The sequence below is a fragment of the Mya arenaria genome, chromosome 15, assembly GCF_026914265.1.
Source record: "Mya arenaria isolate MELC-2E11 chromosome 15, ASM2691426v1".
Classification (NCBI taxonomy): Eukaryota; Metazoa; Mollusca; class Bivalvia; order Myida; family Myidae; genus Mya; species Mya arenaria.
Window position 1 is genome coordinate 2159691 of NC_069136.1, and position 18316 is coordinate 2178006.

General features: G+C 33.3%; 1 protein-coding gene across 1 annotated transcript in view; it reads right to left on the reverse strand.

Annotated features, from left to right (window-relative positions):
* Nucleotides 1–336: 336 nt before the first annotated feature.
* LOC128220330 (peripheral plasma membrane protein CASK-like) overlaps nucleotides 337–18316 on the reverse strand; it is a 180666-nt gene continuing 162686 nt past the window's right edge. Inside the window, exons 18-25 of the mRNA XM_052928691.1 lie at nucleotides 16883–16981; nucleotides 16298–16445; nucleotides 15785–15925; nucleotides 14813–14893; nucleotides 12500–12702; nucleotides 10645–10725; nucleotides 8540–8641; nucleotides 337–6092 (exon numbers count right to left, since the gene is read on the reverse strand). Of these exons, the coding sequence (XP_052784651.1) occupies nucleotides 5916–6092; nucleotides 8540–8641; nucleotides 10645–10725; nucleotides 12500–12702; nucleotides 14813–14893; nucleotides 15785–15925; nucleotides 16298–16445; nucleotides 16883–16981 (1032 nt within the window). The 3' untranslated portion in view covers nucleotides 337–5915. The remainder of the gene's footprint in view (nucleotides 6093–8539; nucleotides 8642–10644; nucleotides 10726–12499; nucleotides 12703–14812; nucleotides 14894–15784; nucleotides 15926–16297; nucleotides 16446–16882; nucleotides 16982–18316) is intronic.

The window sequence follows — 18316 nt, forward strand, 5'->3', positions numbered from 1 at the left end:
TGAGAGTTTTAGAATCTTTCAACTGACCAGCAGATTTTAGCTAAATAATGAAATGACTAAGACTTCTTAGAAAATTTGTCCATAAACACTGGAGGATGAATAAGGTCAAGCTACAAAGCGGACATAGCAATTAAGGGGCCATAACTTAAGAAACTGAGTAACTGAAACACTCCTGACTCCATTAACACTGTTTAACCAAGGCTGATAAAGATCTGCTCAAATAAGGTCACTGTTGATGGTGACAATTTTGGTGGACACTGCCTACTGACATGCATGATCCTATAATATGTGCTGTTAATTATCAGACTGGCAAATAAAACAGTAACCAACAACAAATCATTTTGCTTTGTATTTATTGATAAATTCATTATATTACATGTGTATCCTATCATTGGTCAAGTATGCAATAAGTACATATAATGATAAACTAATCTTACACTGGACATTCATAAATTTACAGAGTATGCTCTGTTTTCAACTACCAGGCTATTTACAAATTTTGATTTACTAAAAGCAAAGTTTCTTATTTAACAAAATTAAATGTAAAACTAGTTTCAAATCTTCATATGCAATATGTGTGAAATCATATTATGTTTGAAACATAGGCCATTTGGTATGACAGGTCAACCAAATTCCTAAGCACAAAGAACATTCTGAAGCCCCAAAAAGTCTTGGACTCTACAGTGCTAAATTATAAGTTCCCGACTAATTTGGGTCAAAAGTAACATAATGATTTAATTTTGGTTGGAACCGTTTCGTTTCGTTGAATCTTAGTCCCAGTTCAAAGATCAGGCCCCAATTTCTCAAAACAACTCCAGTCAGTTACAACTGGGGATCAAGCTCAGCACACTATTTTTGATTTGGTATAAATTGTGTAATATTCTATTTTTAAAGGGTTTTGATGCTTTTAAAGGAAATGATACTTGAGATTAATAAGATAAACTACTTTTTCATAATAGAAATCATATTCAAGTAAGTAATTTTGCTTAAAGAAATAAAATACTTCAGTGAGTAACCCTTATTAATTTTTGAGAAATTGGGGCTTGGAATCAGTAGGAACATGAAAGTAACAAATTTACTACATTGATATAATTTCAGCAACTAAGATCATTATTGAATGGGGCACAGGCCTGTGGGATTTTAAGAACAGACTGCACATATATCCTCCAGATTATTTATATAATATTGCTGGACTCTTAGTACGAGTTATTATATGCCTTTATTCAATAATGTATCTTAGTCGTATCCCTTAGTTGCAGCTTAAGAGTGCTTGGGACAGCCTTTAAGTTAAATCAATGCTATGTATGTGTTCTTATGATGTTTTTATTAGATGGGGTTTATGCCAAGAACAGGGTCATGCCTGAAAATTTAAGATCTTAAGCCTTACAATCTTGGTTGGAACGAGGCCCTGATAATGTTTTTAAATCTGTGTCATTTAAGGAAAATACAAAACTTGTGTTCATCTTCCAGCCACAATTCTGATAAAATATCACAAAAATAATGTCTGGACTTAAAATAGAAATAGTATTAGCTTTTATACACAAAAATGATACAATTATTCAATGCAAAGAAAAATTTAACAGAAAACAGTAAATGCAAAACGCCTGATGATTGACAATAGGAATGACACTTAACAAAATAAAGACAATTTATGATACCCTTTTCCTGTCTGCATTTCTATCTCTGTCTATATAAAAATAAAACTATGCAAACAAAACACACAACCATTTCAAAACGTTAAGTATTAGTAAGGTTTGCATATTTCTTTAATAAAAACAACTCCCAATACCGCAACTTCAAATAAGATAAAATAAAACTAAAAATCATAACAATTACATATTTGTACAGAAACAATACAAATATATATAAAATTTATGTATTATTCACTTCAGCACCTTAAGGTTAATGGATCTAGACCATCTCCTCGGTCCATATACACCTTCCAGGGGCTGACTGGCCGGTCCGTATAATGTCATGATGACCCTCAGTGCTGTGGAATATTTCTATAATTTAGTGCAAGCCTTCTATTTTTTTTATCCCAATCGCATATATAAGTCAAAAGTCAATGACTTCAATGAAAAGATTAAAAATTTCATAACAACTTATGACATGGTGCATTAGTTATCCGCAACTTGGTAATACTATGATAGGAAAATTTCCGGCAACAGTTGCCTTATACCAATCTAAGAGCCTGGGGCGGTATTTATAAAACATCTGAAGACATTTCCTAAGTTATTAGTACCGGTATTTCTCCAAACACTTTTCTTTTAATCTGATAATGAAAAATTTCGGAAATTGACTTAAATTAAAAATTGATTTAAAAGGTTTTATGTATACCGGCCCTGAGAACCGTTCAAGGTTCATCCCGCAAACAATTTACAAGAGACAGAGAAAAGAAAAGGTATATTCAAGTTAAAAAAGGAAAAATTGATATGGGAAAATATATGGAAAAAAATATAATGTATGAAATACAGAAATTCAATGTCAAATATATTAAATGTAAAAAAAATTGTACAAATGTTGTTCTAATTTAACTTCTTTTGACACTTCAGAAAAATAAGGCTATATATATATATTCCAGTATAGACTTAAGGTAAAATATAAATTGTAATACCATAATCTATAAATAACAATACAATAGATACTCAATTAAACCTTTAAAATGTAACTGTAACAGCAAGAAGACATCTTGAATCACAGCTATTTTTGTAATATGCGAGCTGTAGAATTTCGCATCCATTTGACCAGCAAAAACAACAACAACATAGGAAAATAAAAAAGGCGGAAATATAACACATTCGAGTTTTCATGATGAATGTATTCAGTTAACTCGTAACAAGATCTTCTTTGATTTAAAGTTGCTATGTCTCTGACTGTTATTGCTGACACTATTCTTAAATATCTTGACATATGTTATGAGATAATCGTTGCCGCTAAATGCTTCTATCAGCACATTCCAATTTTAAAAGTCTATGGTATAACATGTAAATCAATTGTATATACAACTAATACAATATAATAATTTAAAAGCTATATATTATAAATATAATACACGTCATTTCATTATTTATCTATCTATTTTCAACAGAATTCTGATTAATTATTACAGGAATCACTACTTAAATAGAGCTTCAGAAATTGTATTATCAACAGAAAAATAAGTGTATTTCACATGTAATTACACACATTGTATATTCACATGTATTTCATATGTAATTTATTCATGTAATATATTCACGTGTACTTCACATGTAATATATTTAATATGTGTATTTCACATGTAATTACATGTTGTATATTTATATGTATTTCACATGTAATTTCAAATGTTCTATATTTACATGTATTTCACATGTAATTACACATGTTCTATATTTACATGTATCTCATATGTGTTGTATATTAACATGTATAATTTCAAGTGTTATATATTTAAATGTATTTCACAATATGTGAATTAAATACACGTAAATATACAACATGTGTAGTTACATATTATGTAGTTACACATGTTGAATATTTATGTGTATTTCACATGTAATTACACACATATAACATTACATATGTTGTATATTAACATGTATTTTCAAATGTATTTACATATGTTGTATATTTTCTAAAGGATGTTATGTATCAAATACATGAAGATATTATTGCAAAAATAGAACATCACATACAACTTATAGCATTATACAAACATTCCAACATAGAATATTATCCAGGTTATAAAACAATTCTAGGGTTAATTGTTAGATTATAAGCAAACAAATAGAAACCACTTAAGGTGCTTGATGCACATTTTTTATGCCTTGTGACCCCATATCATTTGAAAGGGGTTTATGTATAGAGATAAAAATAAATAAACTTTCGGTAATTTGATCAAACAAATAGGCTTTATTGGTCTTCAACGATTGCCAAATATGTACATCTTAAGTGATCTTTTTAACATTTTAGTATCCAATACAGTAACTTATCTCTTTCAATTGATAACAGAATTCTATGGGGTCACCACTTTTCAAAAGTGTGTTAAATGCGCATTACTGCAGAGGTATTGGCACCATATTTAAGCCTACTCTTCTTACCAAGTGCACCTTTTCTGTGTTAAAAGCACATTCTTTTTGCATTTTAAGCCTATATTTTTTTTTTTGCATTTTAAGCGCATTTCGGTAAAAAGCATTTTCTTTTTTTGTACACCAGGCATTAATGAAAATAAACTGATAAGCAAATTTGTACATCTAATACCTATACCAGACTTATTTATTTATCATTTATTAATTGATGATTGGCTAAATTATGTGTTCTTCATTAATTATCTAAAAGTAACCTCCATGACCCAGGTTCATTTTATAGACATGAAAGTGCTTTGCCCTCCATTTTATGGTCGGCAAAATACACCTCAATATTCACTGGTCACACAGGTACTCAGGTTCCCTAATATCACAAACATATATAAGTAGTTTCTCAATCTCAACTCAATCAACCATGTAACAGCATAGCATGATAGAACTGTTTAAAGCAAACACATCTTCAATTGTTTTATGTATCATAAATGACTTAATTTGAATATAATATTACACACTTCATTGTAGAATATTGATAAACAAACAAATAAATCAATATTTTCAATAAAAATAATATTTCCTTTATTTTACTTTTCCGCTGTATACAATATTTTGTATACTGCATGAATTGGTTGGATAAATCTTAAGCATATTTGTGATTCAGGGGCCATTCTCATCAATGCATGTTTCATCACGATGATGATCGCTTTTTAAAATCTGTAATCCCTTGTAGGAATAATGCTTATTTCAGAAGCAATAATATAATAATGATAAGAATGAAAATGTGAGAAAACATTACTTGAATATGCAAGCTAAATTTTACATTCAATTTGTGCTGCTAATGAAAAATCCAATTAAAAATCATAATCTCACGATATTTTGACAGACGGTTCTTGATAAGGTGACCCCTTAAATGCCCTCAAAAGCCACTAAGTTCCAGCAAATGAGTTTTATCTTTGTTTTTGTTACAAGAATCTACCAATGTCAGCACCTCATCCCCTTGCTGTATTCTCCTTGTACAAGTAATAAATGACTGTGTAGCTGCATTTTAACATTAATTCCTTTTTTCACTATACAAATTCAAGGCGCCATTTGACGACAATGTTAAAAGTTCACCAATAGTGAAGATCACAACTTGCAACCAAACAGTAACACATGGTTTGATAAAGCATTTTTTATACAAACGATGTTGCCCATTGCTACCATGATTTAGCAAAAGTCAATTAATTAAAATTACTCCTTCAAACTTAAACATTCTCAATTGCATGCCTTTGGATTCATCAACCTTTTCACTTGACAACTAACCATTTCTTCTTATCATAGTGCAATGGTACTAGATCATGATAGCTGTGACTTAACAAGAGTCTTGCTTTTTATTTACAATTAAAACAACTTCTCTAAATTACAATCTAGACAAACACACAACTAAAGCTGCAATTTTGTCTTTCAGTAAACAATGAACATATCCCCTAGCTGCAATTTAACACTTGCTTTTCAATTCATACTTAAAACAATTCCTCCATGGTACAATCTTGATGACGGCATGGCTACTAAAACACCAGATGACTTCACGGATACCTGTGTATCTACGAGATGACTGGATGGCTACGTATATATACACAGATGATCACATGACTACTAATCCCCAGATGACTGCATGGCTACTAAAACACAGCCTCTAGTGTATCCACTTAAGATGAAAGCATGGCTATAAGCCTCAGATGACTGCATGGCTGCTAAAAAATGGCTTCTAGTGTAACGACTAAGATGACTGCATGGCTACTAATACCCCAAATGACAGCATGGCTACTAAAACACTGCTTCCTGTGTATCCACTAGATGCCAGCATGGCTACTAATACACCCAGCTAACAGGCACCCACTGGGGTGTGGAGCACACGTTGTCAATGGCACGTTCCAGCTTCTCTATAGTCTCAGATATATCGTTGTTCACTATTTTGTAGTCAAAGTAATGACCATAATGTTTTTCAAGCAGTTCACTTTCTTTGGCAAGACGTTCTAAACTCCCATCCTGAAATGATAACATGACAACGTATTAAACATTATAAATATGTCAAATATAAAGTCACTAATCATAATCTTTAAGTCTTAAAGGCTGTACCAATTATCCACAAATAAAATGTTTGTATCGATGTACAAAATTAATAAGCTGGTCATTTCATTGACCCATAGGTAACTATGTTGGATTTTGATGGCTGGTGACCCCTTATAATTTTGGTATTATTTTAAAGAAAGGGTATTCAGCTTACTTATTAAAGCAAAATAAATGACCGGAAAATCATTACAGATATTGTAATTGCAGTTTGTATTATGTTCTTTATTTCAACTGAAATCAGATGTGAACTGATCATTTCTCAAACATTCATGGCCAAAACGGCTTAATTGTAGTAAAGCTATCTATATTAGATTAACATATATTTCTCAACTCATAAAACCCTTTCAAGTAATATAAAAATAATTTGGGGTCACCAGAAATCACATAATTGAACATTATCAAAGAAATCAATACCATTAAAATGTTGACATTAAGTGTACCATAGATGTAAGGTATAGCTGTATATACTCTAGCAGTACTAATAACCTGACTTCAATACAAAATATCGAAGTAAATAGTGTACCAAATAAATTAAAATTATTTGAATGTTACAACTCATTTATTAAATATTCGATATCACTAATATCTAATATTCACTTATCATGCCATCACAAAGGATTCATTTCACAATATCACAAATGACCATTAGGATGTTTTGATGTTATGCCCATATCAATGTTTTGCCCAAATGTGTTGACCGGTGGATGGGGAAAGGCAATATGGCTTTAGACAGCAGGTGATGATTCCCAACAGGCAGGATTTTGACAGAAAGTCAAAGTGGCAAGACTTTTTTTTGAAGTTCTTAAGGCCTAGACCAACTCTGCCTGCTCTACAGTCGGAAATTTGACAAATTTCTCCACCTTTTCCCGCTCTGCAGTTGGTATTATGACAAATTTCACTACTTTACAGTCAGAATTTAGACGTTAAAGTTTGTGATTTGTTTAAATGCTGCGGGTGTACATTCCGCCTGCTGGAGGGGGAAAACATTGATAATTGCATAACCACAAGCTATGACAAGAACCATGGTTATTTATGCAGATGTAAATAACAATCACATCACATGCCATCAAACACACTTAGTTCAATCATAGACAGTTGACCAACTGTTCACTTACATAAACATGCACACGCGAGTTCACTTCTCCACAGTTGACAACACACTTAAAGATTGCGATTTTATGATTTTGGTGTTCCTCTTTCCCTTTAAATTATTTAGCGGTTGCTAGATTTGACTGTTATTCCTTCAGTATGTGTATACCACGTGATATATTACTTCATATATGCTACGTCGGAAGGCAACATTTTGCTCAAAATAAAGACTTAAATCAAAGATAACTTTTCTAATACTACACCATTTTAAATAAACAAAGGGGAGTGTATGCCCGGTCTTCGTTTTATTACCAAAGTTTCATAAGGTGATTAGTTTTATCAAACACTTCGACAAACCTGTTTCCGAAATAATGTTTTGACAGTGCTCCGTCAGAAAGCCGTATTGTGAAAAGGTTTTTCGAAGTGTTAAAATGAAACTCGCAATCAAACTCTGGTAAAAGACCGAAGGCGGGGCTCCATAAGCGGCGTAGACTGTGCTATGTTTCATTTAAAATGGTGAAAAAATAGTTATCTGTGTTTAAAGTCTTTTTTCGAAGCAAAATATTGCCTTCTGACGTAGCATTTATGACGCAATTCATCACAATGTATACACACACTGTCCTCGGCTTGTAAAAAACATTGTCAAGCTAAATGTGCCTCAGACTCAGCTGTTAGTTCTTATAAATCACTTGTCAGTATTTAAAATATTTTAGTATTATTGGTTTTGAATTAGGACACCATTTCTTTGTCTTATTCATGTCGTATTATGTATTATTCATGTCCTATTATGTCTTATTGATGCCATAATAATGTCTTATTCATGTCGTATTATGTATTATTCATGTCGTATTATGTCTTATTCATGTAATTTTATGTCTTATTCATGTCGTATTATGTATTATTCATGTCCTATTATGTCTTATTGATGCCATATTAATGTCTTATTCATGTCTTATTTATGCCATATTAATGTTGTATATATGACCCTATGAATGTTTTCATTATGCCTAATTCATGTCTAATTTATGCCATATTAATGTCTTCTTATGTCTTATTCATGCCACATTTACCGTATGTCTTATTCATGTCTAATTCTGTCTTATTCATGTCTTATTCCTGTCTACTTATGTCATATTCATGTATAATTATGTCATTATACATTGACTTCTTTGCTAACAAAAACAGATGACCAAATAAGATCTATTTTCTCAATAAATCCCATTTTCTCCCATTAATTCTTAGTCATTCTATGATACCTGACTATTTTAACTTACGTCAATTCCAGAAGATTTATCTAACTGAAGGTCGGCAGCTCGAGGGGCGGCAATAAACACAACAAAGGGGGCGTACTCTGCCGATCTCAACACTTTTAACGCCTGTAACAATCACAGTACAACACAATAATATAAGCATGCTGTATTAAAACTACAGTGGTAGAAGTTGAACAAAGAGTATACATACATGTACATACATGGTAAGGCAAATAAATTGTTTGTTTTGGGTTACATCTTCCTGTAGACAAGAAAAGATTTATCATGTCAGAAAATAGATCATTGAGCTAATGTTTCTTGTTATAATATACTGGTCTTTAAATAAAGATGCTTGTATCTTGTAGAACTGCAGCTTGAACAACAACGCTTGCTTATTGTTTACCAGTCAAACACTGCATAAGGCCTAAAAAAAAAATATGTCTGTTTCGGGTAACCCGACCCTACCTTTAAAAATGTGCCGACCCTAACTATTTTTTTCCATTTCTGAGCAAAAAAAATATTCGTTAGCGAATAGAGAGTTACGAAGGGTGGATAAATGCAGATTTTAATCAGAATTATTGTTTATATGATAAAACAAAGTCAGGCAATGACAGTAATGTAGGAAAGACTGCCATGTGCAAGAAAACACTCTGAACTTACGACAGATTTTGAAAAAAATAATATAAAAAAAATCAAAAAAAAATCCCTACCTACCCTACCTAGAAATTTTGGGAAGGTTACCCTAAACAAACAATATTTTTTTTTTGGCCTAACTTAACAATCATTACACTCAGATATAAGGGCTTTGTTGATCGTATGTGGATTGACAAAATTTCATTTGAATATCTTGAACAGTTTTTAAGTCATGGCCTAGGTTGAAGATTTTGCACATCAAAGCACTGATGTCGATGACAACAAAACCAAGACAATATATTTTTTCCCCTTAACAATAAATTATTAATGACTTGAGACAATTTTTTCTTTTTTCAAGAATTGTGGTCTCCTACACATGCAACATACACATGTAACTAACACATGTAACTTATACATTTAACCTACCGGGGTATTCATTTTAGACGTGTAACCCAAACAAACAATTTTAGAAGCCTTAAGTAACAAAACAAAATACACATACAGGATAGGGCACAAACATGGCAATGGTAGGTAAGTTTGGAGTTTTTAAAAGGGCATCCTGTACAAACATTTAACTTAAACCAGTAGAGCTTAAACTGCACATTCCCAAGAAGCACCAACCAAGACACTTGATGAAAATAGCTCCTGTTCTGTATTCATACAGCATAAACACAGGGGAAAATGTGAACAATCCTTAAACAAATTCATATGCATCATTAAATGCTGAAAACTCCCAATTTGGTGAGTTATTTTAATTAATTTGACAGCAATTTTTAACTATTTTTGCCAATTAATTATTTTTCTGTCCATTAATGCACTCAGGGATATACAGAATTCTCCTTTAAATGTCATTATAACTACTAAACATTGATTTCAAAACATCACTGAAATAAAAATATTCTGTTAATTCATGCTAAAAAAACTGAATAACAAATGTCACATTTACATATTACATTTAACAAATCAAACATCTGCAACTGTAGTTAAATCCCACATGAACCTTTTTTTTAAAACTCATTCTCAAGTTGAGAAAGTACCAATAGGCATGTCCTCATAGTTTCGATATGTTGCTTCTGTTATACGTGTACATGAGATGAAATTAAAGTGCTGAAGCATGTAGAAGCTATTTAACATCTTTTAAGTAAAATCTTAAGAGGTCAGATAGCACAAATGACCTCATTCATAAGGAGCTAATTTTTGAAGAGTCAGATTTCATGTTGGTGACATCTTGGGGGTTTATGACTGATGCCTCTATACTGAATGGTGACATCATACCATTGTTATATAATTAAGTTTTTTCACATTTAAAACACATTATTTTTTATGTTTAAACCTCTAAAATGTGATAAAGTCTCTTTGCAATTTGAACTGAGGCCAATATACTGAATAACACCCTTGGGAGAATGACAACTGACAACAACAAACATTCATAATGGTTTCAGGCATTCAAAGGGGGACAACCACTGTACAATCGGGCAACCTTTGGACAGAGTTACCTCCTGAGGTGGCCGTATGGTAGGTGCTGCTATAAATACTACAAACGGACAAAACTCTCTTGTCCGTAATACTTTTAGAGCCTGCAAAATTAACCAGACATTTTATATTATGAACTAGTTATTACAAATGACCATTAATGTATATTGAAATTAAAAATTTAGCAGTCAAAATCACACTTTGTCCAATTTCTCAAATCTCCCATACCTTTATTTTGCTAGATCAGCACTTAGCCATTATAAATTTTATTCAGGTGAATCAGTAGATTTAAACAAGCTGTGCCAGTAGACAAAATACAATCTTGACTACTAAGCTGGTTAAAGTATAATCAGTATGCCTTTACTAAAACAAGAGCCGTCGTAAGACAGCGCGCTCGACTACGCCGCTTTGACTTAGAATACAATAACGATGTAATAATATCAAGTTTGGTCTCTTTATGTCAAACCTAACTAAAATTATTCGATACATAAGGTGACTTTGATGCTGCCCTCCAACCAGCCTGCCCAAACAATGACGCAAGTCATTCAAAGAACTTGATTTCCCATTATGAAAATGTGGTTAAGAATATACAAATATGCCTTTCAAAGGAAATTTAAAAACAAATAAAAAAAATAATTCAAGGGCCATAATTTGTATTTAGGCTTAAAACGGAGTTATGCTTCTTTTTGTAAGTTGGTCGAAAATAATTTTGAATTTTATTAAGTGCATTTAATGAATGGTATAGAAGTTTTGTTTTATTAAAATCCCAACTTGCCCTTAACTTTTACTTGCCTAAAACTTTAACCTAAGTCAATCAGGGACCATAACTTGTATTAAGGATATGGAGTTATGTAACCTTGTTTGGTGATGGTCCTGAACAATTGTGTGAAGTATTAAGTCAATTGAATGAAGGGTATAAAAGTTATTAAACAATATCCCAACCTGCCCTAAAACTTTAACCTAAGTTCCATAGTCAATCAGGGGCCATAATTTGTATAAAAGATAATATGGAGTTATCTAACCTCATTATGTGATGGCTCTGAACATCTGTGTGAAGTATTAAGTCAATTGAATGAATGGTATTGGAGTTTTAAGTGAAAATCCCAACTTGCCCTAAAACTTTAACCTGCCCTAAAACTTTAACCTAAGTCAATCAGGGCCCATAACTTGTATAAGGATAATATGGAGTTATGTAACCTCATTGTGTGATGGTCCTGAACAACTGTGTGAAGTATTAAGTAAATTAAACAAAGGATATAGAAGTTATAAATAAATATTCCAACTTGCCCTAAAACTTTAACCTAAGTTCCATAGTCAATCAGGGGCCATAATCTGTGTAAAGAATGATATGGAGTTATCTAACCTCATCATGTGATGGCCCTGAACAACTGCGTGAAGTATTAAGTCAATTGAATGTAGGGTATTGGACTTCTAAGTGAAAATCCAAACTTGCCCTAAAACTTGAACCAGACGCCGACGCCGACGCTGGTGCGAGTAGTATAGCCCACCTATTCTTCGAATAGTCGAGCTAATAAATGGTTACCTGATGATATTTAGCCATTTATTTAGGTGAATACATACTAATAATCTTACTCAATGCACGTTTTTCATGATGTCCATGATACAATCTTTGAGATAAACTATATTTCTTATTTTGCCCATAACACCATCAAGGCTAGATTGTATCTCAATATTCATCCTGAAAAAAGGACAACCCAAAAAGTGATTCAAAAAGCATTCATATTTAACCAATTTTAATGGCAAAAATTCACCATAATGGTAGCATATCTCTAAATGAAGTCTGAAAACACAAATTAGACATGTATATTGATGATAAAAAATATGATATATTTCTTTAAATATGTGAAAGAATCCCACCTGTGGCTCGACATCCAGTATAGCCATAAGGCTGACCTCATGTATTTGTTTGATCGTCTCCAGCTTTGTGCCGTACATTGCGTCTTCATGAGTCCCGTATTCAAGGTACTGATTTGCTGCGATGTCCGCCATCATTTGCTCATGTGTCACAAAGAAGTAGTTCTTACCATCTTCTTCCGCTGGCTTTGGGGGACGAGTTGTGTCTTCAAGAAATAAAGTTTGAGCTTAAATGATTCAATTGTGCTCAATGATTTCGAAGATGGTGTTAATGGTGGCTGTTTAAATGATGATGATGATGATGATGATGATGGTGGTGGTGGTGGTGTTGGTGGTGATGATGATGATGATGATGATGATGATGATGATGATGATGATGATGATGATGATGAATGATGATGATGATAATGGTGATGATGGTGGTGGTGATGGTAGTGGTGATGGTGGTGGTGGTGATGGTGGTGGTGGTGGTGGTGGTAATGGTGATGATGATGATGATGATGATGATGATGATGATGATGATGATGATGATGATGATGATGATGATGAATGATGATGATGATGATGATGATCATGATGGTGGTGATGATGGTGGTGATGATGATTTTGGTGGTGGTAATGATGGTGGTGATGATGGTGGTGATGATGATGTTGGTGATGATGGTGGTGGTGATAATGGTGGTTGTGATGATGATGGTGGTGATGATGGTGGTGGTGGTGATGATGGTGGAGGTGATGATGGCCGTGGTGATGATGGTGGTGATGATGGTGGTGGTGGTGATGGTGACAGCGATGATGATATTTTGAGCTTTTTATTTTGAAAACTAAATTTTATATAAAGCCATTACACAAGCAAAACATAAAGTGAAGAAAGTCCAAAACATAAATGACAAGCTTAATGCAGTTCTACAACCACTCTGTCTACAGACTGGCGACGAGAAGGCAGTCTGGCTCTCCAATGACAAGAAACACTGCTCTCACTTACAAAATAAATAACAATTCTTTCAAAATAATGCCAGGAAAGTCCCCTTTCGTCCCAAAACATACAAATTATATTTTCTGTGAAATATAACTGACAACTGTAATAGACAGACAGACAATTGCTGAGTAAAATGTTACATATCCTAACTTCTCATGTCAAAAATGACATAAAACAGAATTAGAAACTTCATCATACTGTTCAAGTCTTGGCAAGGGATAATTCTGTCCATATTGATTTTGAAGAAAACCCCGAAAAATGTCCACATTCAAATGAAAGTTATAATAAACTGTGAAAAAAATATCAGCAGTGAATATACATTGCTTATTATTCAGTCTCCATCTTTAACCCTTAAATGAAATCTAAAATTATCACTATTTAAGTTTGTTAAATATATACACGCTTCCATTTATATATATATATATTTATTTTATTTTTTTCATATACATTAAATTAACTAAGATGTGAAAGCTTTCACTGCAGACTTTACCAAACTATCAAAATTAATGTTAAAAATCACAATACGTTTAAAGTAGTCATCGTAATTATGCAAGTTCCAATATAATCACTTGTACCATGTTCAAGGGGTGTTTTCTTTGTTTTCATAATTATATATATATTAACTCCAATATTTAAACAGTCACAAGCAGCCGGAGCTTAACCGTGCTATAACTATTGTGCAGATAAATCCCAACACCATTCACTGATACTGCACAGTCAGTATCTGCTGGATTGTAGCTGCTGTAAAGGTACCATGCTTTATAAAACAATAAAATGGTCTACTGAATACATGACTTCAATATCACAAATACACAAACTGTCATTGTGTAAAATAGGGTATGTTTTATTCCGCGTATGCGTGACGTCAGCAGGTGCTCCAAACTGGCAGCTGTATAAATACTTTTTATCAAAATTATCCCATATTTCGGAATTCATCACAGATTCGAAAAAAGGACCCCCAGCTTGTCTATTAGGGCATGCACATTTAATAATACAAAAAATGCACTATTATTTGTTATCTTTACATCATTTTAAATCATATAACATACTGTAGTACACTTCACTGCTCCTTCAAATATTATATAAGGATGAAGAATAAAATATATACTGTAGATCGCTTAAATCGCGTGTTCATTATTCACAATTTTTCTTGAAACAATCAGGAAACATAATCAAGGTCATGAGCTCAACAAGATATCAATTTAAAGATTTTTGCAATGAGTTAAACAAAGTAATTTTCACCAAGAAATCAAAAAATCATGAAAAATGGACATCGTAAAACTAAAACGATCTACAGTACCCTAGTACACCTTTCTTACCAGGCATATGCGACTTACGGGGGATGGGGTATGCATATCTGTCCGGGTGTGTAGTGATTAGTGTGTTCTTTATATGGCGGCGTCCCACCCCATGAGCACCTGTATGAACAACAAGATGACATTTATGTGGTTTATTCTTCTATCCAATTAAAACTTCATTCACAATATCATTAGGTATGGCTAGACGACAAATAAACAAAAAATTTAATGATCGTTCAGTAAAATATTCTCTATTTATCACACCTTTTAGAACCGATGCTCTAACAGTTATCGAGTATGAAATAAATATACAAAGAAACCATGATTTGACCTGAAAGCCCCCCACCCCAGTTTACCTCATTTACAAAATCCAAGTTTTATGTAAATATTGGATACATCACGAACATAGATATTATTATGATCTATTCACTTATTATTAAAAAAATACCATGATAATCTTTCCAGAAACTGTATGCTGGTATTTTTTATATTTGGAATCCGCAATCATAATCAAGTAGTGTATAAGTTTTCCTAACAACTAGGGTGGCAATCTTGCCACCTCCTGGCTTGCATGATATACTTATTCAAATTATTGCAAACCAGAAATTCAAGAAATGATGTAAAGAACGTATGAGCTTTATCATCATACTAGTTGTACAAAACCTATCCTCATAAATGCTAGCAATCTAACCAACTCCTTGTTAAAAGGTATTTGTTATCAGATATTCAAATACGAGTGCCGTGGAGCAAATACTCGTCTGTTGTTTTACACAGTCTAAAAAGGGGCATAACTGAAAAATGGTTAAAACCAGAGTTATAGATCTTGCTGTACATGTACATATTGTCTCCGGAAACATATGAATATCACCTTGAACAGTTTTAAAATTATGGCAACGTTCAAGTATTTGCCTTGTGGACACCCAAGACACCAAGGTAATCCCAATACCAATTCTTTTTCTCTTTGTAAAACAGATGTGCTAGTGTAATATAATATTGGCAGTATAAACTCACCAAGTAGAACCAGGGTTTTCCTAACAAAGGCGGGCAATCTGACCACCTCCTCGTAAGTGTTCACTTCCAACTGGTCAAAGACGGCGTTGTGTTTTGCCAAATACTTGTCCTTCTTCTTCTTACCAAACCACGAACAGTGCACTGTAATGGTGAACAAACATACATGGTTTATACATTCAGCAAGAGTTAGGAATGGTTCATGGCCTGGCAATTACCAGACATGACCTCAACTTACAAAAGGGCAATATGTACAGACCATATGATTAGATTTGATAATTACTATTTGTGGAATCTATTTATCAAAGAACCATATTGTAAGTTAACTCCAATTGGACGACCATTTTAAAGTCATCATATGAATCCTAGAATTGCAGGCAACTATAACTTATGTCACTTTGGCAACAAATCATGTAAGTCGTAAAGTGAAACTTGGTGGGATCAAGCCACAAGGAAGCCAACAGGCACGGTCAGACCTTTATAGACCCTATAAACCAACAACAACTATAAGTTTACCGGAGTGTTCTTGTCTTGCCCGTTCCTGTGCCAGAGTGGTGGCCCGACATTCCTGTAGCTCGGGGGAGGGGATGAGGCCCGCAGGCTCACTGGTGACCATCTCCACCCGCCGTGCTTGCCACCAGTTAGTGTCCTCCTTACTTATCACCTGGAAGGACAATGAAGCCATTCATATAATGATATGACTAGGTTTCTGACTTAGAGCCCAAACTCATGTGAAGCATCATGTTGAACATTTTTGCAGTTGTCCCCCTACAGTTACAGAGGGTGGTTTGCAGGTTTGGACCATATACATAATTATCATATCTTTTTTATTTATTTATTCAACTATTTCAGCATTCAGATTTATGGGAAAAGCTACAAAATTGCATCTTAATGAACATTTGTACCAAATTCTATAGTTATAAATGTCTTTGATGTTAATGAGTTATTGCTTAATGTTTAAGTTTTTTGCAAAACAGTAAAGATGATATAAAAGCTATTTGAAAATAACTTTTTCTTTGACAATGAATTAAAAATTGTAACGAAATTGAAAAAATACACTTAGAGAATTCATGAGTTACTGTGATAAAAAAAAATTACTACCCTGAGAACATCTCCAACACAGAACGAGATACCAGCTTGGGTACATGGGATCAGATCATCGTCATGGGGATTGTAGTCAAACAACGCCCGCACGTAAATCTGAAATTTAACAATAGCATCTCGAAATGTACCCAACTATAGTAATCAAGTGGAAATATTTGACAGTAAATATTGTTACATTTTGTTTAAATGAATTCACTTCGTATACTAACATTTCATAAAAATCATAGCAAAAATAGACAGAAGACAAAGGTCATACATGATTACAGCATAGTTAAGTCATTAGAAATATGAACGATTTCAACACTGAATTAATCTCAAACATATAATCTGCAAGTGAAGCTTACTGGAACAATTATTTGAAACTGTAAAGTTTATATTTTACTAACAATATTTCTAACTGTTTAAGTGCTTATAAGGGGACTTTCTCTTAGAATTGTGTTTAATACTTTCATTTTTTACTAATTTTTCATAGATTAATGGAGTGCCTTTTCTACAGGATTTCTGCAATTCTGCAGTGATTCTTCTCACTTGTCAATGGCCACAATCAGATGCCCATCAATAAATAATGCAATACAGATTTCATAATCCATATTTTCCCCATGATGGACTTCCATAATGTTTGTCATAGCTGATGGAATGTTTTCACTTTGAACAAAAGCAATTCTGACGCGTCATATTATATACATCTGTGATTGATGTTTTCTATATGAGATTAATTTCTCAATATTCAGTGAATCAATTATAGCTGTAATATTGACAGACATAAGAGTTCAAAATTTGAACAAAATTATCCAGTAAACAAGAGATCTCAAGAGATCTTAGGCAACCTATTAGCAACATAAAATAGCGCCATCTTCTCGTATGAGTTTTAACCAAACTGAATACTATATGGAACTGACAATTAACCACCCACTTTTAAGGTGATGCAACTCTAATGCACTAGTCATTTGTAACCACCCACCCCCCCACCTCCCCCTGAGGTCCGTGGATAGCGGGGACTTTGACTTTAGGTCCAGCAAGTCCAGGGTAAAATCCCGCCCTGAGGGAACCCCCGCATATTTTTGGAAGGTAAAAACACGGCCCATTTCCCCCACTATCCAGGTATACCCGGTAACCGGGGGGGGGGGGGGGGGGGGGGGGGGGGGTTTACAATTGACTGGTGCATAACTGACATGCCAAACCCATGGCATACTAATCCTATTCTCGCTTAAAATTTGCCCTCTTGTAAAAGGAACTCTGAAAAGCTCCATATGACTACAACCAACTAATTTGAATCCATTAATGTCTCATACAGATACATTTGCATTTCCGTGCAGAAAGAATATTGGAATAAACTTGTGCTGTAACACAATCACACACATGAACATAAAAACAAATAAATTATTCATAAAATAATACATGTTTTGGGGAGAATATAAGTATCTTCCATGG